Source organism: Oryctolagus cuniculus, chromosome 19 (assembly GCF_051225735.1).
Source record: "Oryctolagus cuniculus isolate XC-2025 breed Fujian yellow rabbit chromosome 19, ASM5122573v1, whole genome shotgun sequence".
NCBI lineage: Eukaryota > Metazoa > Chordata > Mammalia > Lagomorpha > Leporidae > Oryctolagus > Oryctolagus cuniculus.
The window spans coordinates 55329959-55354873 of NC_142885.1; the positions used below are offsets into that span (position 1 = coordinate 55329959).

The following is a 24915-nucleotide window of genomic DNA, read 5'->3' on the forward strand; positions in this document are numbered from 1 at the left end:
TGTTATTTTCTATTTGCCTCTCAATCGGAGAACTTATTTGTGACTTAGCACCTTTCTTAGGTCCTCTCATAATGACTCTGTCCTTGGTTCTAGACCCTATCTAGTCGACGTGGGCCTCTTCCTTTGTAACCATAGCCTCTACTCTACCACCAATGCTCTACTCCCAACCTGTATGTACTGATGGTCTTCTCCCCCACTTAATATTGTATGATTGTTTAGAATTTCTCTACAGACAAACCCCACTACGTGCAAAAGTTAAGTGGCCTTTTTCCCAGTCTTGGCTGGGATCAGCTTTAAACCATGTCCATTAAACTGTTTTTGCAAGGGTCCAGAAAACCCCCTCATTTCCTCTCCTCTATGAAATCCTTTCATTACCTGGTTAATGCCACTCTTAGGATCATTGGTTGCTATTCTCACCCTGTCTTTTATACTACCTTGTCTGTTTAAGTATTTACAGCAGGTGATAATAGAACAAACCAAGGTCTTCAGCAACCAGGCGGTCAACCAAATGCTGCTACAGGTATATACTCAGCTCCCCACCCAGGAGACAGCAGCTTGAGACATCGCCCATGCCAGCGAAGAATACCTCATCGCCCCATGTCAGCAGGAAGTAGCTCTAAAGACAGATCATCGTCCCTCTACCCCTCCTGGACTTTTGGGACTAATGTAATCCCATACAACTCCTGCTTTATAAAAAACAAAAGGGGGAATGTTAGGAAAATGGCGCAGTTTTATCTATGGTGCAACATACACCCTGATTTACATCCTAGGCCCTAACCCCCGCCGCCATTGCTGAAGGCCAGGTAGCCACATGACCTAACTGCTAGTGTCAAGCTCCACCCCCATCCTAATAGGATTCGCTGCTCCTGCTTCCCTGCCTGCCCTCTGGCAAAGTTTTAAAAGGACCTGTTCCTGAACCTGTGGCTCTCTTGGCCGCTCCTCCTGCTCTCTTCTCTCCTCTCTTACTCTCTCTTCTCTGTGCTCTCTGCTCTCCTGTCCTGTCTCTCTCTCTCTTATACTCTCCTTCTCTCTCTCTTTTTCCTTCTTCACCCCTTCTCTCCAGCCTGCTGGGTTTCCCCAATAAACTCTTTCCCTTACAAAAAAAAAAAAAAGTGGTGGTATTGGTATTGGCCCTGTAGACTAAGTGGAGACTGGTATTCTCAAACTTGGCATGGTGGTCACTTTTGTTGTAGCCAATTTCACAACTGAGATAAAGTCAGCTGAAATGAACCATGAAGCTCTAAGTGAAGCTCTTCCTGGGGACAATATGGGATTTACCGTCAAGAACATGTCTGTCAAAGGTATTCATTATGGCAAGATTGCTGGTGACAGCAAAAAATTCATCAATGGAAGCAGCTGGTTTATCAGCAGCCATTGTTAGAAGAGAATTTTATAGTACTCAAAAGCTTAAAATCCAGTTTGGAGGCCAGCGCCATGGCTCACTAGGCTAATCCTCCGCCTATGGCGCCGGCACACCTGGTTCTAGTCCCGGTCGGGGCACCAGATTCTGTCCCGGTTGCCCCTCTTCCAGGCCAGCTCTCTGCTGTGGCCCGGAGTGCAGTGGAGGATGGCCCAAGTCCTTGGGCCTTTGGCTCCTAACTTCGGATCAGCGCGGTGCGCCAGTCACAGCGCACTGGCCGTGGCGGCCATTGGAGGGTGAACCAACAGAAAAGGAAGACCTTTCTCTCTCTCTCTCTCTCTCTCTCTCTCACACTGTCCACTCTGCCTGAAAAAAAAATCCAGTTTGGAAAGATGATTGGAGTCTGAGTGATTGCTTTACTACAAAAAAGGAATCCACATTGACTCCCACTTTCTCAGAATCCAAGCTGCTACAGTATACATTGCTAGACTAGAATCTGTCTTACAGCTCTTAGGGAGCTCCTGACACCAGTAGAAGCCCCTGGAACCAGTAGAAGCCCCTGGGACCAGCACATGCCTCAAAGAGGATAAGACAGGCTTCTTAATATCCACAACTGCAGAACTGTGGTACACAAGTTCCATATGCCTCTTCCAGCTCAGGGACTGCAGCTACTGGTGCACAAGTCCTGGTGGGATCTGGGGAAGTTACCCTCATCATCTTATGAAACACAGTTAACAGCAGAAGGGAACAAGCTCCATAATCAACCTTGTCCTTCTACCTCTTATGGCACATGGCCTGAAACTGACAGTGCACAAGCCCTGATATCAAATGTAACTGCCATGGGATCTGGGGACGGGACCTTATCCACATTCCACAGCTCCAGAATTGCAGCTTCCAATGCACAAGCCCCAGTATTACCCAATCTCACCACAAAGAATCTGGAGATGGTCCCATCCTAGTCCCATAGTTCTGGGCATGGCTATTGGTGCCACAAGACTCAGTACTACCTATACTTGTCCCAGGGAACATGGGATGGCCCCTTCTGCTTTCTATAGCTCTAAGACCAAAGCTGTTAGTGCCGTAAGACCCACAGTTATGCAAGCTCATTCTGTGGTACCTGGATAAGGTCACCACATTTTGAAGTTCTGTGACTGCAGCTATTGGTGCTATGATACTGAGTTACCCATGACTTCGCCATGGAAACTGAAGAAGGCCCTGTTGGCATTCCACACCTGAAGGTCCATGGCTGCCGGAACACAATCTACAGCACAATCTGTGCTCACCCCAGTGAACCTAGGTAAGGCTTCCTACACATCTCAACGGTGTGAATGTGACTATTGGTACTGTAAGTCCTATAGATATCTATGCTCACCACCATAATTGTGGAGGTAGGCCTTATCTGCATTCTACTGTTCCAAGACCTGAGACACCAGTGTATAATTCTCAGCATATCCTTATTTTGCCCCCACAGAGCTTTGGGACAGGCCCACCCAGTTTTTCAGCTTCAGAACCACAGATACTGGTTCCACAAGCCTCAGCATCACCCATACTCACTCCATGAGACAAGGGGAGATTCCTGTTAGTTACATAGTTCCAAGATTGTACCAGATGGCATCACTAGTCCAAGAGCCAATGAACTTGTTGTATAGGAACTGAGGATGGTTTCATACATCCTGAAGCTCTACAACTGCAGGTGTTGGCGTCATAGGCCTCAGTGTCACCAACACTCACCCTGTGGAACCTGGGTAAGGTTCTCACGGCATCCTGCAGCTATGAGACTATGGCCATTGGCTCATCCTGTGGAACCTGGGGAAGGTCCCCTCCAAATCCCCCAATATGGGGACTGTGGATGCTGATGTTACAAGCCCCAATGTCACCCACAGCCACCCTTCAGAACCTGAGGAAGGTACCATCCATATCCTGCAGCTCCAGATCTCTGATGATCAGTGCCACAGTCACAGAATCATACATACTAACCAAGCAGGATCTGGAAATAGTCCCCTCTGTGTCCTGAACTCTAGGACTATGGCTTCTGCAATCACAAACTCCAATGTGATTGGCACTTGATTCTAAAAGAGCCTAAGGAAACACTCCTTTGGATGCCCAAAACTACAGCAGAATCACAACACTACTTCCATGAACTGGTGAAGTCTAAACAGTTGTGGCACTTGTAGACACCACTAACATGACATGTAGCTGTAACATGGATTACAGTTGAAGAAATCACATGGAAGATCCACTTCTGGGCTTATCTAGAATGAAAGCCAAAGCAATGACCCAACTAACATCCCAAATCCCATCTAAACGTAAAAGTATTTTTCAGTGAAAGATACTCCATAAAGAAGAAGTAACTGTTACACATCAGACATTGGGCACAGAAACATAGGAACAACACAAGAAATATAAAGAAGCAAGAAAGCCAAAGCAAGGCAACTCCAGAGGATCAAAATATTTCTCCAGAAACAGATCATAACTTGATGGAACACTACAAAATACATGAAAAAGAATTCAAAGTAATGATCCTATGAAACTCAATGATATACAAGAGAATACAGACAATTCAAAGAAATGAGAAAGACATTGCGTGATATGAATAAGGAATTCAACAGAGATTATATAAAAAAGAACCAATCAGAAATCTTGCAGCTGTAAATGTCAATAAAAAAATACAATTGAAGGTTTTACCAATAGAATAGACCAAGGAAAAGAAAGGATTTCTGGTCCTGAGGAAAAATCCTTTGAAATACACCAGTCAGAAAAAAAAGAAAGAAAAACTTTTAAAGAATAAAAAAAAATGACACATGGGGAAAAAAAATACCTCAGCCTCACATCACAAATAAAAACTTAACTTAAAATAAATCAAAACCTAAATGGAAGAGGTCAGAATAAATCAGTATAATCTATTATATCAATAGTTTATATATATAAGAAAAATTGTATGATCACACCAATTGACAAGGAAAAATCACGATAAAATCCAACACTCATGCATATCAAAAACTCTCAGAAAATTGGGAATAGAGAAGAGTTACTTCAACCTATGAAAAAGCTTGTGAAAAACACCTACATATAAAACACCTATTGAAAGACTAAATGTTCTTTCCCTAAGATTGGATACAAAACAAGAATGTTGGCTTTCATCACCCTTATTCAACACAACACTGGAAGTTCTAGGCATCACAATAAGTCAACAATAAACAAAAGTCATACTGATTAGGAGTGTTACAGAAGGTCAAGCTACTGCTTGGGACACTGTGGTCATCTGGGAAAAGGAACCAATACATGGAAGATATTCTCACTCATTCTTTCCTCTCTCTCTCTCTCTCTCTCTCTCTCTCTCTCTCTCTCCCCCCTCCCTGTTCCCTTTCTCCCTTTTTCCTCCCTCCCGCTCTCTCTCTCTCCATAACTTTGATGTTTGTTCTTGCTTCCATCTTTAGCATAATTCACGTTGCTTTGATAGGGCTTCTTTTCAAACTGATATCTTATCCTTTTAGAATCTCAAACTAGATTCTGTTCAGACATGTAAGAGCAAGTTAGTATGAGTTTTGATGCAAAACATTTTGAAATCCATGTAGTTTTTGATAATACATATTTTCCAGGAACTTTCTGAAGACTCCTTGTAGATATAAAATCATATGGAATGATTTCTAGGATATATTTTTGCACAAAAAAACTTAGTTGAAAAGAATATACAGTATACTATTATTGTTATAAGAAAGTCAGGTAACAGAAAATACATATAAACCTTGTGATATTTTTAAAAAAATGAAATACAGGAAGGATAAAACAGAAATAGATAAAACTAATCACTTACAGAGTGGGACATAATAGGTTAGGAAGGCAATGACAATTTTTTAGTATAATAGCATTTATTTTTATTCTTTAAAAACTTTGTGAATGTCCTATATACTCAGAAATGCATATTAAATCAAACAATGACCAGGAAGGGCTGAGAATATAATGCATAGACAATACCAGATTTCAAGACATACTACAGTTATAATCAAACAACCTGGTACTGGCAACAAAATAGATGTGTAGACCAATGGAATAGAATAGAAATTCCAAAAATCAATCCACACATCTACAAATAACTAATCTTTGACAAAGGAACTAAAATCAATCAATGAAGCAAGCAGTCTCTTCAACAAATGGTGCTGGGAAAACTGGATCTCTGCATACTGAAGCATGAAGTAAGACTATTATTCTACACCTTACAAAAAAATCCATTCAAATGGATCAAAGCCCTAAATCTACAAACTGATACCATCAAATTACTAGAAAACTTTGGGGGAACTCTGCAAGACAATGGCATAGGAAAAGACTTCTTGGAAAAGAACCTGGAAGCACAGGCAATCAAAGAAAAAAATTGACAAATGGGATTACATCAAACAGAGAAGATTCTGCACTGCAAAAGGAAAAAAAAAACATTCAGCAAAGTAAAGAGACAACCAACAGAATGGGAGAAAGTATTTGCAAACTATAAAACTGATAAAGGATTAATATCCAGAATGTATAGAGCTCAAGAAACTCAACAACAACAAAACAAACAATCCAGTTAATAAAAAGGCAAAGGACTTGAACAGGCATTTTCAAAGGATGAAACTCAAATGGTCAACAGACACATGAAAAAATTACTCAGGATCATGAGCCATTAGTGAAATGCAAATTAAAACCACAATGAGATTTCACCTCACCCCAGTTAGAATGGCTCTCAAGGGGAAACCAACAAATGCTGGTGAGGATGTGGGGAAAAAGGTACCCTAATCCACTGTTGGTGGGAATGTAAACTAGAGCAGCCACTGTGGAAGACAGTATGGAGATACTTCAGAAATCTAAATATAGATCTACCATATGATCCTGCCATCCCACTCCTGGGAATTTACTCAAAGAAAATGAAATCAGCACATGAAAGAGTGATCTGTACCCCCTTATTTATTACAGTTCAATTCACAAGAGCTAAGAGATGGAATCAACCCAGATGTCCATCAACTGAAATTATATATGTGATAAAGAAATTATGGTATATATACATTATGGAGTACTACTCAGCTGTTAAAAAAGGAAATCCTGTCTTTTGCAACAAAATGGATGCAACAGGAAACCAATATACTTAGTGAAATAAACCAGTCCCCAAATGACAGATATTGTAATGTTTTCCCTAATCAGGGGTAACTAATAGAGTACCTAAAATGTAATGTATTGGAGTGAAATGGAAATTTTGAAATTTGATGATTGTTTACAGCCCTTATCTACACTGTTAAGGAACAGTGTTTTTTTTTTCTTCATACTATTTGTTGAACTCTCAGTGTAGGGTTAACCTTATGAGTATAAAGTAAACTGAAAAGAGATCTTTGTAAAAATTAACATCGGGAATTGGAGAGGAAGGAGGAAGAAGGGATGGAGCATGGGTGGGAGGGAGGGTAGGGTGAGAAGTATCACCATGTTCCTAAATTTGAATATATGAAATATATGAAACTTACACACTTTAAATAAAATTTAAAAAAGAAAATAAAATTCATAGAGAAATAAATGTAGTTAACCTTACTACAAATTAATAACATAACTACACTGAGAGAAAAGTTAAGTAAGTTTTTTTTGTTTATTTATTTGACAGACAGAGTTAGAGAGTGAGAGAGAGAGGTCTTCCTTCCATTGGTTCACCCCGCTAAATGGCCACTACGGCTGGAGCTACGCTGATCCAAAGCCAGGAGCCAAGTGCCTCCTCCTGGTCCCCCATGTGAGTGCAGGGGCCCAAGCACCTGGGCCATCCTCCTCTGCCTTCCTGGGCCACAGCAAAGAGCCGGACTGGAAGAGGAGCAACTGGGACTAGAACCCAGTGCCCGTATGGGATGCCGGTCCCGCAGGCGGAGGATTAACCAAGTGAGCCATTGCACTGGCCCCCTGAAGTAAGTTTTGAACACAATACTTCAAGTACATATCCTTAAGTAAATATAGAAAGGATTACAAGCAAATAATTATCATATTGGCTATTCACACTGGTATGGATTCTGTAACTATTTAACTGAAAAAAAACAGTAAATATATTGATAATGGTTAGAGTTAGGATTCTCATGGTTGCAAAAGAAAATAAAAATATGTACTGGGAAAAATTTGATGATAAACATTTATGTTGGACTGAAACTGGGTATAACAGAATGAACTCACAGATTTTAACATAAGGCTATGGATCTGGGGTGTTTCAATCTCAGCACTACTGATGTTTGGAGTTGGACACTTTATGTTGTGGGACTGTATTTTATGGGATACTTACTAGCATCTCTGGAGTGTAACTATTTGCTATCAGTAACAATCTTCAATAATGTCAATAAAAACCCAAAAACATCTCTAGATATTGCCACTGTTCTCTGGGTGGTGAAATAACCCCCAGAAGAGACTACTGACATACATAAAATGTGGACATATTTGAGGGGTCTTCAAATACTTCCTGGAAACTATTATGAAGAAAACTGCATGAACTTAAACTAAAATAAACTTGTTTTTAAATTTCATTTTCCATGTAAGCAAATATATATTTATTTATGTTTGCATTTATAGACAAAAAGTCTTCAAAGTTATGGAAATATACTTATTATTTTAAAATATGTATATAGTTCAAAATGTTTTTGAACTAAAATCAACTTGTCTTTTTAAATTCCATTTTCTCACATTTTGAAGTACCCTCAAAACTGCATGCATACCATATACATACATAGTGCACATATATAATTTTTGCGATCAAGAAAATATAATAAAAAATACAGTTAAGAAACACTACAATCAACGTTTGCACCCCACCTCCTGACCAACCCCACACTGCCTGCCTTTTCTTTCTAAGGATCAAACTATTAAAGGCATTCTCACCAAGGAAAAACTTACCCTTCATTTCCATCTTACACAGTAAATCAATGCCAATAGCTAATGCAATATTTGCAATAAGGCAGGCAGACACCTTCTGAGTGAGGCTCATCACTGCATACTGGTCTATGATGATTACTTGTGGAAAGAAAGTGAGAAAATAGAAGAAACCTGTAATGGCAACAGCCAAGGAAGCTGAAATGAAGAAAAATATAGTCAGTTTATACAAGCTAAAGAAGTTAGAAATAGAAATACCTGCATTTTATTACCAAGGAACCAATGCTTCTCTACATACATATAAAATCTAAAAAAGAAGTAAAATTTTGTTCATTACCACATCACTGGCCTCTGGTACAGTGTCTAATACTTAGTAGGTGCTCAATAAATATTTTTGTTTGAATGAAAAAAATACATGAATGATGTAAGGCAGAAACTTTGGAATTTATCTTCCTTCTTCTATTACTGCAAATATCTTATCATTGAAGGAAGTGCCTACCTATCTGTTTATAATTTTTATTTTTGTTCATCAACATTGAGCCTAATAAATTAGATGTACAATACTGGTGGTTCACATTATATGAAGATACCCATATCATTTCTATTAATTTTTAATTTTCATAGACAAAAATGAAAATAATGCTTTCCTACATACAATTTTTGTCTTGTTACTTTTCAAACCCATGTTTATGATACTCTAAAAAGAGTATCTAAGACAATAGAATCAGTATTACAGAAAACCACATGATTTAAAGTACTACGTATTATAAGAATTGCATTATTTTAGTCCAGTGAGAACAGAAAAAAAGAACCTAGATAATCTTTTTTTTTTTTTTCTTCAAAGATTTATTTATTGGGGCCAGCACCATGGCGTAGTGGGTAAAGCCAACACCTGCAGTGCCAGCATCCCATATGGGTGCTTGTTTGAGTCCCAGCTTCTCCACTTCCAATCCAGCTCTCTGCTATGGCCTGGGAAAGCAGTAGAAGATGGCCCATGTCCTTGGGCCCCTGCATCCACGTGGGAGACCAAGAAGAAGCTCCTGGCTCCTGGCTCCTGGCTCCTAGCTCCTAGCTCCTGGCTTTGGATTGGCACAGCTCCGGTGTTGTGGCCAACTGGGGAGTGAACCAGAGGATAGAAGACACCTCTCTCTCTCTCTCCCTCTCTCTCTCTCCCTCTCTTTCTCTTTCTCTCTCTCTAGAGCCTCTCTTCTCTCTGTGGGTAACTCTGACTTTCAAACAAATAAATAAATCAGTTACAGAGAGGAAGAGGCAGAGGCAGAGAGAGAGATCTTTCCATTGGTTCACTCCCATAAGACTGGGAATAGGGAAGAGAGGAGGAAGAAGGGTGGAAGCATGGGTAGGAGGGAGGGCAGGGTAGGAAGAATCACTATATTCCTAAATCTGTATATGTGAAATTTGTATACCTTTAAACAAGAAGAAAAAATAAAAAATAAAAAATAAAATTAAAAAACTGATGAAAAACATTGAGCTATGGAATCAAAGCAAGAAACACTTGGGAATTTACCCCCAACAAAATGAAATCAGCATATGAAAGAATTTAGCTTTACTTCCTTGTTTATTGCAGCTTAATTCACAATAGCTAAGATACAGAGTCAACCCAGATGTCTATCAACTGACTGTATAAAGACACACACACACACACACAAATACTACTCAGCCATTAAAAAGAATGAAATCCTGTCTTGCAACAAAATAGATGCAACTAGAAACTATTATGCTTAATGAAATGTCATTCTCAAAAAGACAAATATCGTATTTTTTTCTCTATGTATGTTTTTTCTCTATGTGACAGTTAATACAGAATATAAAAATGTATAGAAGTGAAATGGACATCCTGTTATATGACTGTTATTTTTAGCCTTTGTTTATACTCCTGTGGAATTATGGTCTTCCTACTTTTTACTTGTTGAATATTACAATTAGTGGGGAATTAACTGTGATTGTAGATTGGAGTAAAATTATGACTTTCTAAAACTAATGAAAAGAAAAGGAGGGAGGGACAGAGGGGAGCTGGGATGGGGAGGGAGGGAAGTATGGTTACCTTCTCAGAACTGTACCTATGAAATACATGAAATATGTTCTCTTTATATTAATAAAAATAAAGATGTATAAAAGAAAAAAAAACAATAAAAATTTCTAACAGGACAGACAGAAAAGTACACCTAAATTTATCATACCACAAGTAGTGAAAACTCAAGTCAAAAGTATCCATGGCCGGCGCTGTGGCTCAATAGGCTAATCCTCCCCCTGCGGTGCCGGCACACCGGGTTCTAGTCCTGGTCGGGGCACCAGATTCTGTCCTGGTTGCCCCACTTCCAGTCCAGCTCTCTGCTGTGGCCTGGGAGTGCAATGGAGGATGGCCCAAGTCCTTGGGCCCTGCACCCACATGGGAGACCAGGAGAGGCACCTGGCTCCTGGCTTTGGATCAGTGCGTTGCGCGGGCTGCAGCGTGCCAGCCACAGCAGCCATTGAGGGGGTGAACCAATGGAAAAGGAAGACCTTTCTCTCTGTCTCTCTCTCACTGTCTACTCTGCCTGTCCAAAAAAAAAAAAAAAAAGTATCCAGTAAAGTATAAGAAAAAAAGTATAAGAAAGTATAATTTTCTTTAAAGCTAATGAAGATCTATAAATAAAACTAAATGCAGTCATTCTTGACAGGGGCAAACCCTTTCTGGGTAGAAAAATAGAAAACTCTTTTATTCCTTGGCAGTAATTTCATAATCTGGGTACCAAAAAGCATGAGAGGAGAAATTCTGATGAAACAAGGAGAAATCAGTCAAACCTTTGATAATGTATGTGCTGATACAGGGACTGAAAGAGCCTTAAGAACAAAATTACTCCTATCCTTCTACCAATTCTCAATCTTTTTCAATTTATTTTTCATATTTAGGACTATGACCCATCCTGAATGAATTTTTTGAGTATGATGGCATTTATAGTTCACATTTCAGTTCTTTCCCATAGACATTCAATTGACCCAAGCCTATTTATTAGAAAGAATATATTATCCATTGCACAAAGCAGTATATTCTTCATAAAATGGTGACCATTTATATGTAGATCTGTTTCTGAATTCTCTGTTCTACTGACCTCTGTAGTAGTCCTTTTAGGAAAAGCACATTGACTCCATTTCTGTAGCTTCATAGCACATTTTGGCATCTGTTAGCAAAAAAAAAATCCTTCCTGTGGGGAGCAATCCGGACTGGACTAAGTTACTGGAATTAAGACTTATTCTATGCATCTGCTCTCCCACAATATGGCGCTGGGAGAGAAGAAAACAGCTTCTACACAGCTGCCTCCAGTTCAACCAATAAACTGTAGGACTTGCTCCTGATTGGAGGAGAGCAGCGTACTCAGCGTGTGGGCAGCCGAGTTGGGATTGGCAGAGGAGGACTATAAAGGAGGAGAGAGACGGCATGCACCGGGAACATCTAAGAGGAACATCTATCTGAAGGAACACCTGTGCAGCCCCCGAGAGAGCCGGCCGGCAGTGTGCCGCTCCCCTGCGGAAGTGGGGAAAGCGGCCAGGGGGAACCGCCCTTCCACGGAGGTGGAAGGGATAGTAGCCAACCCGGGAAGAACCAGCAGCAAACCCGGGGAGGGCCGAGCAGATGAAAGAACAGCGCAGGGTCCTGTGTCGTTCCTCCACGAAGAGGGGGAGCGACATAATGGTGCCGTGACTCGGATAGGAAACCTAGGACGGATAGCAAACTTAGGAGGGAAGAAACGGGAAGAACTGGGAAAATATCGGAGAGGGAGACTAGCAAACAGCCTAGGGAAAAGCCGGACGAAAAAGGTGCCGGAGGAAGCTATTGAAAGCCTAGGCATAGACTCGGATACGGACTACGGGGGGAAGCTGGGAGAAATCTCTAAGGTCGAAAGCGAAAGTGAAAGCTAGAACAAACAGACTTGGATACGGACTGTGGGGAGAGGCCAGGAGAAATGAGGGAGGAGTATTGTTGGAGGAAAGCTTGGGGAAATATACCGGGTAGAGAAAAATGTTAGGGAAATTGAAGCCGCGGGGGGCAGGCCGAGGTGGAAACGAAAGCCACTTTGGGATTCTCAAGTTAGCCCGGGAATAGGGGGCGAAAAGTTGAAACCAGAAGCGGAAACGTAAGCCAGATTGGGATCCGTCTGATTAGCCCGGGGAGCAAAGGACGGGAAGCCAAATCGTGGGGCGGAGACGTGAGCTGGGTTGACTTCGCCAGGCTAGCCCGGGGAACTTAGATTGAATGCTAATGGCGGAGACGTAAGCTACGCTGTGTGACTCGCGGAGGCTGCCGCGCGCAGACAGAGCATGCGGGGCTCAAGTAGATAGGGAACGTGGGGCTAGTGCGTAACCGCGGAGTGTGCGCGCAAAGCCGAGCCGCGCAGATGAGAGAGGCGCGGGCTGAAGCGGCTCAGAGCCGGAAAGCCGCTGAGAAGCAGCCTCGGGGCGGGCGCCGGCAGGGCGAGGCGCCGGGAAGCCGCAGGGATAAGAGAAACAGAAGTTTAGAAGTAAAATGAGAAAAATAGGAATGCTGGAAGATGGAAGTAGAATGGGAGAAATAGGAATGCCCGGACATAGAGAAATAGAGAAATAGAAAGGCCTCCCCTCAACATGGCAATGAGAAAGCTTGGATTCGGTCACCGAAGACAGGCACGAATTAACATCAGTAAGGCCTCCCCATAATACCGCAATTAGAAGGCTTGGATTCGGTCTGCCCGATTAGTGAGGCGGTGAGCACCTGTGGGCGGCTAGCAGCTTATGCGCCGCGGGTCACCGAAGACAGGCACGAATTAACATCAATAAGGCCACCCCACAATATGGCAATGAGAAAGCTTGGATTCGGTCTGCCTGATTAAGGCGGTAAGCACCAGCAGGCGGCTCGACCAGAGTGTGAGCCGCAGGTCACCGAAGACAGGCACGCATCAGCGCCTAAAAACCTCCTCACAACATGGCGAAGAGAGGACCCGGATTCGGTTTGCCTGATTGATAGGACTTGTAAGAACCTGTGGCAACTCTAGCAAGTAGAGCAGAGTGTGTGTTGCGGGGCACCGAAGACAGGCGCGTATCAACGCCAAAAATAAAAAGAAAGGGGGATCTGTGGGGAGCAATCCGGACTGGACTAAGTTACTGGAATTAAGACTTATTCTATGCATCTGCTCTCCCACAATATGGCGCTGGGAGAGAAGAAAACAGCTTCTACACAGCTGCCTCCAGTTCAACCAATAAACTGTAGGACTTGCTCCTGATTGGAGGAGAGCAGCGTACTCGGCGTGTGGGCAGCCGAGTTGGGATTGGCAGAGGAGGACTATAAAGGAGGAGAGAGACGGCATGCACCGGGAACATCTAAGAGGAACATCTATCTGAAGGAACACCTGTGCAGCCCCCGAGAGAGCCGGCCGGCAGTGTGCCGCTCTCCTGCGGAAGTGGGGAAAGCGGCCAGGGGGAACCGCCCTTCCACGGAGGTGGAAGGGATAGTAGCCAACCCGGGAAGAACCAGCAGCAAACCCGGGGAGGGCCGAGCAGATGAAAGAACAGCGCAGGGTCCTGTGTCGTTCCTCCACGAAGAGGGGGAGCGACACTTCCAATTTTGCTTTTATAAAATAACATAGCCTATTCTTGACCTTTTTTATTTCCACACAACTTTGGAATCAGTTTATCATTTTCATATACATAAGCAAACATATGTATATACTTGCTGAAAATTTTAATTCAGATTATATGGAGAGAACTACTAACTTACTATTGAATCTTCAAACTTAAATAACCAAGAATATTTGCTAGTTTTCAGAATAAAGATCTTGCACATTTATTTGTTCCCAGATATCTTGTATGTGATGCCATGACAAGTGGTATTTTTATATTTCCTTTTCCAAAAGTAGCTAATATAGAACATCAAATTTTTGTTTATTATAGCTTAATTTCAGATGTCAACTTGACTGGGTTAAGGACTACCTAGAAAACAAAATATTATTTTGAGTGTCTGTGAGGATGTGTCCAAATGAGATTGGCCAATGTGTCTGAGTGGACTAGGTAGAGAAGTCCCACCCTCAGCGTTGGTGGACACCACTAATTGCCTTGGTGGGACTGGGGAGAACAAGAAAGAAAATGGCCCCTCAGAGAGCCATGCTTTGGATATCAGTTGTTGGCCTTAAAACTCCAAGACCCACCAACAGCCCTCTTGTTGGTACTGAGCTTCCTGGTTCTGAGGGTCTTGGACTCAGACTAAGCCATTCTATCGACATCCCAGGGTCTCCAGCCTGCAGAAGTCCCTTACTGAGGGACTAATAAATCTCCAAATAAATCTCCTAGTAAATCTCCCTTCATATATCTGTGTGTATATATGTATATATATATACATATATATATACATATATATACACATATATGTATACATACATATACATATATGTGTATATATATACATATACATACATTATATATATATATATACACATCCTACCACTTTTCTCTCTCTAGGGAACCCTAATGCATCTATTGACCATGTATTTTTGTGCCTTCGTTACAATATTAATTCTAATAGTTTATAGGTTCTTTTGTAATCATGTTCATTACAAATCTTTATACATTTATGACTTTCCTTGCATTATTATTAACTGAGATCTCTAATCTTCTCTATATTGTTCCAATGTTAGTATATGTGCTGCTGTAGTGAGCACAAACTGAGATCTCTATTACAGTGTTGAACAGAAAGGGTAACAGCTGACATCCTTGTGTGACTTCTGGGCTTAGGAGGAAGTTGTTCAATATTTTAGCATCATTGTGATGTTTACTTTACAATATTTATAGAAATTCCTTATCAGATTAAGGAAATATCCTTTCATTCTTAACCTCATAGGTTCATCCAGATATTGACTATTTCCTGTATCTTTCATTCCTTCCTGCATTCTCATGCTCTACTCTGGCAATGTATTTTTTTCTACCAAAAAGCTCCCTCTACTGTTACTTCTCTTAGAAAGAACAGCCAAATTCACTCATAATTTCTTAATTTCCCTGCATTTTTGAAAAATATTTTAAAATGTATTATTAATATCTTACTAACAATTGTATATATTTATGGGGCACAGTGAGATATTTTGATATACACATACAATGTGACATTAAATCAAGTTAAGTAACATATCTATTACCTCACTTACCTGTCATTTTTGGATACAGTTGAAATTTATTTTCTTATTTTGAAATATATATTGGGGCTGGAACCGTGGCGCAGTGGGTTAATCCTCCGCCTGTGGCGCCAGTATCCCATGTGGGCACTGGGTTCTAGTCCTGGCTGCTCCTCTTCCAGTCCAGCTCTCTGCTGTGGCCTAGGAAGGCAGTGGAGGATGGCCCGAGTGCTGGGGCCCCTGCACTCACATGGAAGACCAGGAGGAAGCACCTGGCTCCTGGTTTCGGATCAGCATAGCTCCAGCCGTTGTGCTCATTTGGGGAGTGAACCAACGAGGGAGGACCTTTCTCTCTGTCTCTCCCTCTCTCTGTAACTTTACCAATCAATTAAATAAATAAAAAATCTTAAAAAAAGAAATGTATATTATTTGACAATTATTATAGTAATTATTATTGTGCAATAAAACATTTCTCATACCTGAAACTTTGTATCCTTTGATCAGAATCTCTTCTTACCCTTCCCTACCTCCCCAGCCTCTAATAACCATCTCTATACTTCGATGACAAACAATATTTTTCTTTCTGGGCATTTAATTCCAAGGTATAGGATTCTACTTAATCTTTCAGCATCTTAAAAATTTCATTCTAAGGCCAGAGCCGCGGTTCACTAGGCTAATCCTCCGCCTTGCGGCGTCAGCACAGTGGGTTCTAGTCCCGGTCGGGGCGCCGGATTCTGTCCCGGTTGCCCCTCTTCCAAGCCAGCTCTCTGCTGTGGCGCAGGAGCGCAATGGAGGATGGCCCAAGTGCTTGGGCCCTGCACCCCATGGGAGACCAGGAGAAGTACTTGGCTCCTGCCATCAGATCAGCACGGTGCGCCGGCCGCAGCGCACTGGCCGCGGCGGCCATTGGAGGGTGAACCAATGGAAAAGGAAGACCTTTCTCTCTCTCTCTCTCTCACTGTCCACTCTGCCTGTCAAAAAAAAAAAATTGTCATTCTATTATCCTCGGGATTTCATCATTTTGTAACTGAAAAATCATTATTATTACCTTTGCTCATTTGAAGTTAGTTTCTGGATATGTCTAGTTTGTAATAGTTGTATTATCATGAATCTAGATGAAATTATCTTTGCATTTATCTTAGAGTTTATAGAACTCTTAAATCCATGCATGTATGTCTATAACCAGTTTTAGAAAATCTTCAGCTAGTGTGTGTGTGTGTGTGTGTGTGTGTGTGTTTGACAGGCAGAGTGGACAGTGAGAGAGAGACAGAGAGAAATGTCTTCCTTTGCCGTTGGTTCACCCCATCAATGGCCACTGCGGTTGGCGTGCTGTGCTGATCCGAAGCCAGAAGCCAGGCGCTTCTCCTGGCCTCCCATGTGGGTGCAGGGTCCAAGGACTTGGGCCATCCTCTACTGCACTCCCGGGCCACAGCAGGGAGCTGGACTGGAAGAGGAGCAACCGGGACAGAGCCGGCACCCCAACCAGGACTAGAACCCGGGGTCCCGGTGCTGCAGGGGGAGGATTAGCCTATTGAGCCGCGGGGCCGGCCTGGCTAGTATGTTTTTTGTTTGTTTGTTTGTTTTTGTTTTTTTAATTTTTTTTTACTTTTTTTTTTTTCTTTTTTGACAGGCAGAGTGGACAGTGAGAGAGAGAGACAGAGAGAAAGGTCTTCCTGCTCTGTCTCATTCTCTGTTCACCCTTAGGGACTAAAATTAAACTTCTTTTAGAGTTTCTTACCATGTCTAAATGTCTCTTCCAATGTATCTTTTATTTTTCATACTGTTTGAAATTATCATACTGCATTTAAATCTGTGTGTTTTCTAATGACAAATTTTCCGATTAAGTAATACTCCATTCAACTATGTCTTGTTTGCTTTTATTTCTATTTATTCTTTCTTCTACTTCAACTGCTTAATTTTTAAGTCTGGCATGTACATTTGAGATTTTTATTCATATACTCTAGGGATCTTATAAAATTCCTTATTTTTATCTTTTTCCCAAATTCACAAATCTATGTTTATTGTAAAGTTCTTATCTGAAAAATCCAGTATCTAAATTATCTGTGGCTATCTATGGCCTACATTTTCTCTTAGTATTCAGTCTGTAAGTCCTTTTTATTTCTGCATTCTTTGTAATTTTTTGTTTTTTTGTACATTGTAAAGAAAAAAATGAAATACAATTAATGTAATTAATTTTACAGCCCACTAAAGAGTTAACATTTCTTCAGGAAGGCAGATGAAATTCCCTAAGTATTTAGGTTTTGTCAATAATGATCTATTTCAACTTTGCTCTTACTTCTAAGGAGTCATTCTTTTTCTTTGAATGTCTGCTTCATTCCTAAAGTATAGCCTTTACACTCCTAGAATGTGTACTTCTGAAATCACAATGCAAATCTCGAGCGTTTGCTGACAGCTTGAATTCCTACCTCTGTTTCCCAGCATTGTAAGAATATCATCATTAAGGGATCAATTCAACAGGAAGATATAACAATTATCAATGTATATGCACCTAACTACAGGGCACCAGTTTATCTAAATGATTTATTAACGGACTTAAAGGGAGACTTAGACCCCAATACAGTAGTACTGGGGGACTTCAATACTCCACTCTCAGAAATAGACAGATCATCCGGTCAGAAGATCAACAAGGATACAGTAGATTTAAATGACACTATAGCCCAAATGGATCTAACAGATATATACAGAACTTTCAATCCTACAGCTAAAGATTTTACATTCTTCTCAGCAGTACATGGAACCTTCTCTAGGATTGACCACATACTAGGCCATAAAGCAAGTCTCAGCAAATTCAAAAGAATTAGAATCATACCATGCAGCTTCTCAGACCATAAAGGAATGAAGTTGGAAATTAGCAACTCAGGAATCCCTAGAGCATACGCAAACACATGGAGATTGAACAACATGCTCCTGAATGAACAATGGGTCATAGAAGAAATCAAAAGAGAAATCAAAAACTTTCTGGAAGTAAATGAGGATAACAGCACAACATACCAAAACTTATGGGACGCAGCAAAAGCAGTGTTAAGAGGAAAGTTTATATCAATAGGTGCCTACATCAAGAAATTGGAAAGACACCAAATAGATGAGCTTTCAATTCACCTCAAGGATCTAGAAAACCTACAGCAAACCAGACCCAAATCTAGTAGGAGAAGAGAAATAATTAAAATCAGAGAAGAAATCAACAGGATTGAATCAAGAAAAACATTACAAGAAGAGCTGGTTTTTTGAAAAAATAAACAAAATTGACACCCCATTGGCCCAACTAACTAAAAAAAGAAGAGAAAAGACCCAAATCAATAAAATCAGAGATGAAAAAGGAAATGTAACAACAGACACCACAGAAATAAAAAGAATCATCAGAAATTACTACAAGGACTTGTATGCCAGCAAACAGGGAAACCTATCAGAAATGGATACATTCCTGGACACATGCAACCTGCCTAAATTGAACCAGGAAGACATAGAAAACCTAAACAGACCCATAACTGAGACAGAAATTGAAACAGTAATAAAGGCCCTCCCAACAAAGAAAAGCCCAGGACCAGATGGATTCACTGCTGAATTCTACCAGACATTTAAAGAAGAACTAACTCCAATTCTTCTCAAACTATTCAGAACAATCGAAGAAGAGGGAGTCCTCCCAAATTCTTTCTATGAAGCCAGCATCACCTTAATTCCTAAGCCAGAGAAAGATGCAGCACTGAAAGAGAATTACAGACCAATATCCCTGATGAACATAGATGCAAAAATCCTCAATAAAATTCTCGCCCATAGAATGCAACAACACATCAGAAAGATCATCCACCCAGACCAAGTGGGATTTATCCCTGGTATGCAGGGATGGTTTAATGTGCGCAAGACAATCAATGTGATACACCACATTAACAGACTGCAGAAGAAAAACCATATGATTATCTCAATAGATGCCGAGAAAGCATTTGATAAAATACAACACCCGTTCATGATGAAAACTCTAAGCAAACTGGGTATGGAAGGAACATTCCTCAATACAATCAAAGCAATCTATGAAAAACCCACAGCCAACATCCTATTGAATGGGGAAAAGTTGGAAGCATTTCCACTGAGATCTGGTACCAGACAGGGATGCCCACTCTCACCACTGCTATTCAATATAGTTCTGGAGGTTCTAGCCAGAGCTATTAGGCAAGAAAAAGAAATTAAAGGGATACAAATTGGGAAGGAAGAACTCAAACTATCCCTCTTTGCAGATGACATGATTCTGTATTTAGGGGACCCAAAGAACTCTACTAAGAGACTATTGGAACTCATAGAAGAGTTTGGCAAAGTAGCAGGGTATAAAATCAATGCACAAAAATCAACAGCCTTTGTATACACAGACAATGCCATGGCTGAGGAAGAACTTCTAAGATCAATCCCATTCACAATAGCTACAAAAGCAATCAAATACCTTGGAATAAACTTAACCAAAGACGTAAAAGATCTCTACGATGAAAATTACAAAACCTTAAAGAAAGAAATAGAAGAGGATACCAAGAAATGGAAAAATCTTCCATGCTCATGGATTGGAAGAATCAATATCATCAAAATGTCCATTCTCCCAAAAGCAATTTACAGATTCAATGCAATACCAATCAAGATACCGAAGACCTTCTTCTCAGATCTGGAAAAAATGGTGCTGAAATTTATATGGAGGCACAAGAGACCTCGAATAGCTAAAGCAATCTTGTACAACAAAAACAAAGCCGGAGGCATCACAATACCAGATTTCAGGACATACTACAGGGCAGTTGTAATCAAAACAGCATGGTACTGGTACAGAAACAGATGGATAGACCAATGGAACAGAATTGAAACACCAGAAATCAACCCAAACATCTACAGCCAACTTATATTTGATCAAGGATCTAAAACTAATTCCTGGAGCAAGGACAGTCTATTCAATAAATGGTGCTGGGAAAATTGGATTTCCACGTGCAGAATCATGAAGCAAGACCCCTACCTTACACCTTACACAAAAATCCACTCAACATGGATTAAAGACCTAAATCTACGACCTGACACCATCAAGTTTCTAGAGAACATTGGAGAAACCCTTCAAGATATTGGCACAGGCAAAGAATTTCTGGAAAAGACCCGGGAGGCACAGGCAGTCAAAGCCAAAATCAACTATTGGGATTGCATCAAATTGAGAAGTTTCTGTACTGCAAAAGAAACAGTCAGGAGAGTGAAGAGACAACCGACAGAATGGGAAAAAATATTTGCAAACTATGCAACAGATAAAGGGTTAATAACCAGAATCTACAAAGAGATCAAGAAACTCCACAAAAACAAAACCAACAACCCACTTAAGAGATGGGCCAAGGACCTCAACAGACATTTTTCAAAAGAGGAAATCCAAATGGCCAACAGGCACATGAAAAAATGTTCAAGGTCATTAGCAATCAGGGAAATGCAAATCAAAACCACAATGAGGTTTCACCTCACCCCGGTTAGAATGGCTCACATACAGAAATCTACCAACAACAGATGCTGGCGAGGATGTGGGGAAAAAGGGACACTAACCCACTGTTGGTGGGAATGCAAACTGGTCAAGCCACTATGGAAGTCAGTCTGGAGATTCCTCAGAAACCTGAAGATAACCCTACCGTTCGACCCAGCCATCCCACTCCTTGGAATTTACCCAAAGGAATTTAAATTGGCAAACAAAAAAGAGGTCTGCACCCTAATGTTTATTGCAGCACAATTCACAATAGCTAAGACCTGGAACCAACCTAAATGCCCATCAACGATAGACTGGATAAAGAAATTATGGGACATGTACTCTTTAGAATACTATACCGCAGTAAGAAACAACAAAATCCAGTCATTTGCAACAAAATGGAGGAATCTGGAACACATCATGCTGAGTGAAATAAGCCAGTCCCAAAGGGACAAATACCATATGTTCTCCCTGATCGGTGACGACTGACTGAACACCAAGAGGGAAACCTGTTGGAGTGAGGTGGACACTATGGGAAACAGTGGCTTGATCAGCATAGCCCTGACTGTTAATGAACAACTTAATACATTATCCCTCTTAGTAGTTTTTTTTTATCTGTTCTACTTAATATGACTGGTTTAGTTCTGTAATTGATGCACAGTTATTCTTAAGTGTTGAAAATTAACTGAAATGTGATCCCTGTTGAACATGGGAGTGGGAATGGGAGAGGGAAGAGATGTATAATTTGGGACATGCTCAGGCTGACTTGCCCCAAGCATACCAGGGGATTCCAATTCAATCCCATCGAGGTGGCATGTACCAATGCCATCTCACTGTTCCAGGTGATCAATTTCAGTTCACAGTTGGTCATGGTGGAGGGACTGGGAGTCAAAGGGAGCACATAGACAAGTCTAGTACCTGCTAACGCTAACCGATGGAGTAAATAAAGGGGAGAGTGATCCAACATGGGAAGTGAGATACTCAGCAGACTCATAGAATGGCAGATATCCTAAATAGCACTCTGGCCTCAGAATCAGCCCTAAAGGCATTCGGAGCTGGCTGAAAAGCTCATGAGAGTATTTCAGGCATGGAAAGCCAAGACACTCTGGCAAAAGATCTCTGCGAGTGAGATCCCAGTGGAAAGAACAGGTCTTCAAAGAAGGAGGTACCTTTCTCTGAAGGGAGGAGAGAACCTCCACTTTGACTATGACCTTGTCTAAACAAGATAAGAGTCGGAGAACTCAAGGGGCTTCCATAGCCTTGGAAACTCATGACTGGAGCATAGGGAGATTACTGATGCCATAGACAGGAGTGTCAATTGGTAAAGTCAACAACAGGAGTCACTGTGCACTTACTCCTCATGTAGGATCTCTATCCTTAATGTGCTGTACATTGAGATTTAATGCTATAATGAGTACTCAAACAATATATTTCACTTTGTGTTTCTATGGGGGTGCAAACTGTTGAAATCCTTACTTAATGCATACTAAACTGATCCTCTGTAAAAAAAAAAAAAAAGAAATTATCAATTCCCAACTTGACTCTCACTGGGATTAAACATGACAATAGGTCTGATCTGATTTCATCATCATTTAAAAAATCATCTATTATTTTTCACTTTATGTTTCTGTGTGGGAGCAAACTGTTGAAATCCATACTTAATGTATACTAAGCTGATCTTCTGTATATTAAGATAATCGAAAATGAATCTTGATGTGAATGGAAGGGGAGAGGGAGTGGGAAAGGGGAGGGTAGTGGGTGGGAGGGACGGTATGTGGGGGAAGCCATTGTAATCCATAAGTCGTACTTTGGAAATTTATATTCATTAAATAAAAGTTAAAAAAAATAAAGATTTAATCAAAACAGCAAAAAAAAAAAAAAAAGAATAGTTTTGTGTCTGCTTACCAACTTAGTTTCACATCTGTTATTTTTGATTGGGTATCTTAGCCTTCTTATATCCAACTTAGGAATCAGCTGAAAATGTGAGGTTATCTGTTTACACATTTCTTGGTTCACTTCTTGACTTCCTGTGGTCCAGTTCCCAAATAAACCACTTGCACTCAATTGTTGTTTCTGGGCACGATTCCAGGTGAAATCAGCCCACAGCATCGTGCAAGCTATTCTGTCATGGCCATATCTAGGATGCCCATAGTCAAAGAACTTAATATGCCTATCAGTATTTGAGAGAATTAGCAGGTTTTTTAAATTTATTTATTTATTTTTTTGACAGGCAGAGTTAGACAGTGAGAGAGAGAGAGACAGAGAGAAAGGTCTTCCTTTTTCCATTGGTTCACCCCCCAACTGGCTGCTACGTCAGGGGCACTGCACTGATCCGAAGCCAGGAGTCAGGTGCTTCCTCCTGGTCTCCCATGCAGGTGCAGAGCCCAAGGACTTGGGCCATCCTCCACTGCCTTCCCAGGCCACAGCAGAGAGCTGGACTGGAAGAGGAGCAACCGGGACAGAATCTGGCGCCCTGTCTGGGACTAGAACCCCGGGGTGCCGGCGCTGCAGGGGGAGGATTAGCCTAGTGAGCCGCAGCGCTGGCCGACAGTTTTAAAAAAATCAAGAATTTCTGTTCGGGACAAGATGGATAAATACATTTCACACTATCACTTATTAAGGGTAAAATATATGGAAAAATTATACAGATTAGCTAAAAGAAGACACTGAAAACTGAAGAAAGTAGGATGACTTGGAACCTTGGGACTCAACTTGGGATTCAACTGGATAAAATTTGTTTTATGTGCTTTTAATGATGAAAGGCTGAAACATTCCCTAGAATATTGGAATAAGACAAAGTTCACTATCATAGCATCTACTGAATTAGGTATTCAAAGTCCCTGCCAGCACAGTGGCACAGAGCAAAATTAATGATATAAGGATTCAAACTGATTACTTGAATGTGATACTACTAATTTAGAAATCTATAAACATGAGAATTAATGTGTAACAAAATCATTAATACAAAACAGATACTTGAAAATAAACTCAAATATACATCACAAAGACTCAAAATGTAATTCTTAAGGACTGAACAAATTAATTACACAAAACTTTTTTCACTTTTATTTAATAAATATAAATTTCAAAAGTACAACTTTTGGATTATAGTGGCTTTTCCCTCCTACCCATAACCATCTCATCTCCTACTTCCTCTCCAATCCCATTCTTCATCAAGATTCATTTTCAATTACCTTTATATACAGAAGATCAGTTAAGTATATACTAAGTAAAGATTTCAACAGTTTGCACCCACACAACTTTTTAATTTTTTTGCTTATTTACTTGAAAGGCAGAGTTATAAAGAGAGAGGAAAAGACACAGAGAGAGGTCTTCCATCTGCTGGTTCATTACCCAAATAGCCACAATGGACAGAGCTGGTCCAATCCAAAGCCAGGAGCCAGGAGCTTCTTCCTTATCTCCCACATGGGTGCGGGGACCCAGGCACTTGAGCCATCTTCCACTGCTTTCCTAGGCCATAAGCAGAGAGCTGGACTGGAAGAGGAGCAGCGGGACAGGCCATATAGGATGCCAGCACTGTAGGCGGAGGCTTAGCCTACTACTCCACGGCACCAGCCCTACACAAAACTTTTTATTTTTTATACGTTTATTTATTTGAAAGACAAAGTTACAGTGAAAGAGAAAGAGAGAGAGAGAAATTGATCTTTCATCCACTAGTTCACTCCCCAAATGGCCACAAGGACCAGGGCTGGAGCAGACTAAAGCCAGATGCCTGGAACTCCAGGTCTCCCATGTGGGTAGTAAGGGCCCAAGGGGGCCATCTTGCACTGCTTTTCCAGGTACATCAGCAGGCTGCTGAATCAGAAGTGGCACAGCCGGGACTTGAACTGGTGACCACATGGGATGCCAGCATTGCAGATGGCAGCTTAACCCACTGCACCACAACACCGGCCCCTACACAAAATTTTTTAAGTACTGTTGCAATAAAAATTATAAGCAAAGTCAAAAAATCAATTTCAATTCTTATAAGACAAACAATAGCTTAACTAACACATCAAAAAGCTAATATATAGATATAATTTTTAATTAAAGTAATTATAGAGCAGTTTTAAGTTTACAGAAAA

At 40.8% G+C, this 24915-nt stretch overlaps 1 protein-coding gene across 1 annotated transcript in view; it reads right to left on the reverse strand.

Moving 5' to 3' along the window:
- Positions 1-24915, reverse strand: part of LOC100352755 (phospholipid-transporting ATPase ABCA3) — a 182954-nt gene that overhangs the window by 118476 nt on the left and 39563 nt on the right. Inside the window, exon 9 of the mRNA XM_089320830.1 lies at positions 8240-8413. Coding sequence (XP_089176956.1) covers positions 8240-8413 — 174 coding nt within the window. The remainder of the gene's footprint in view (positions 1-8239; positions 8414-24915) is intronic.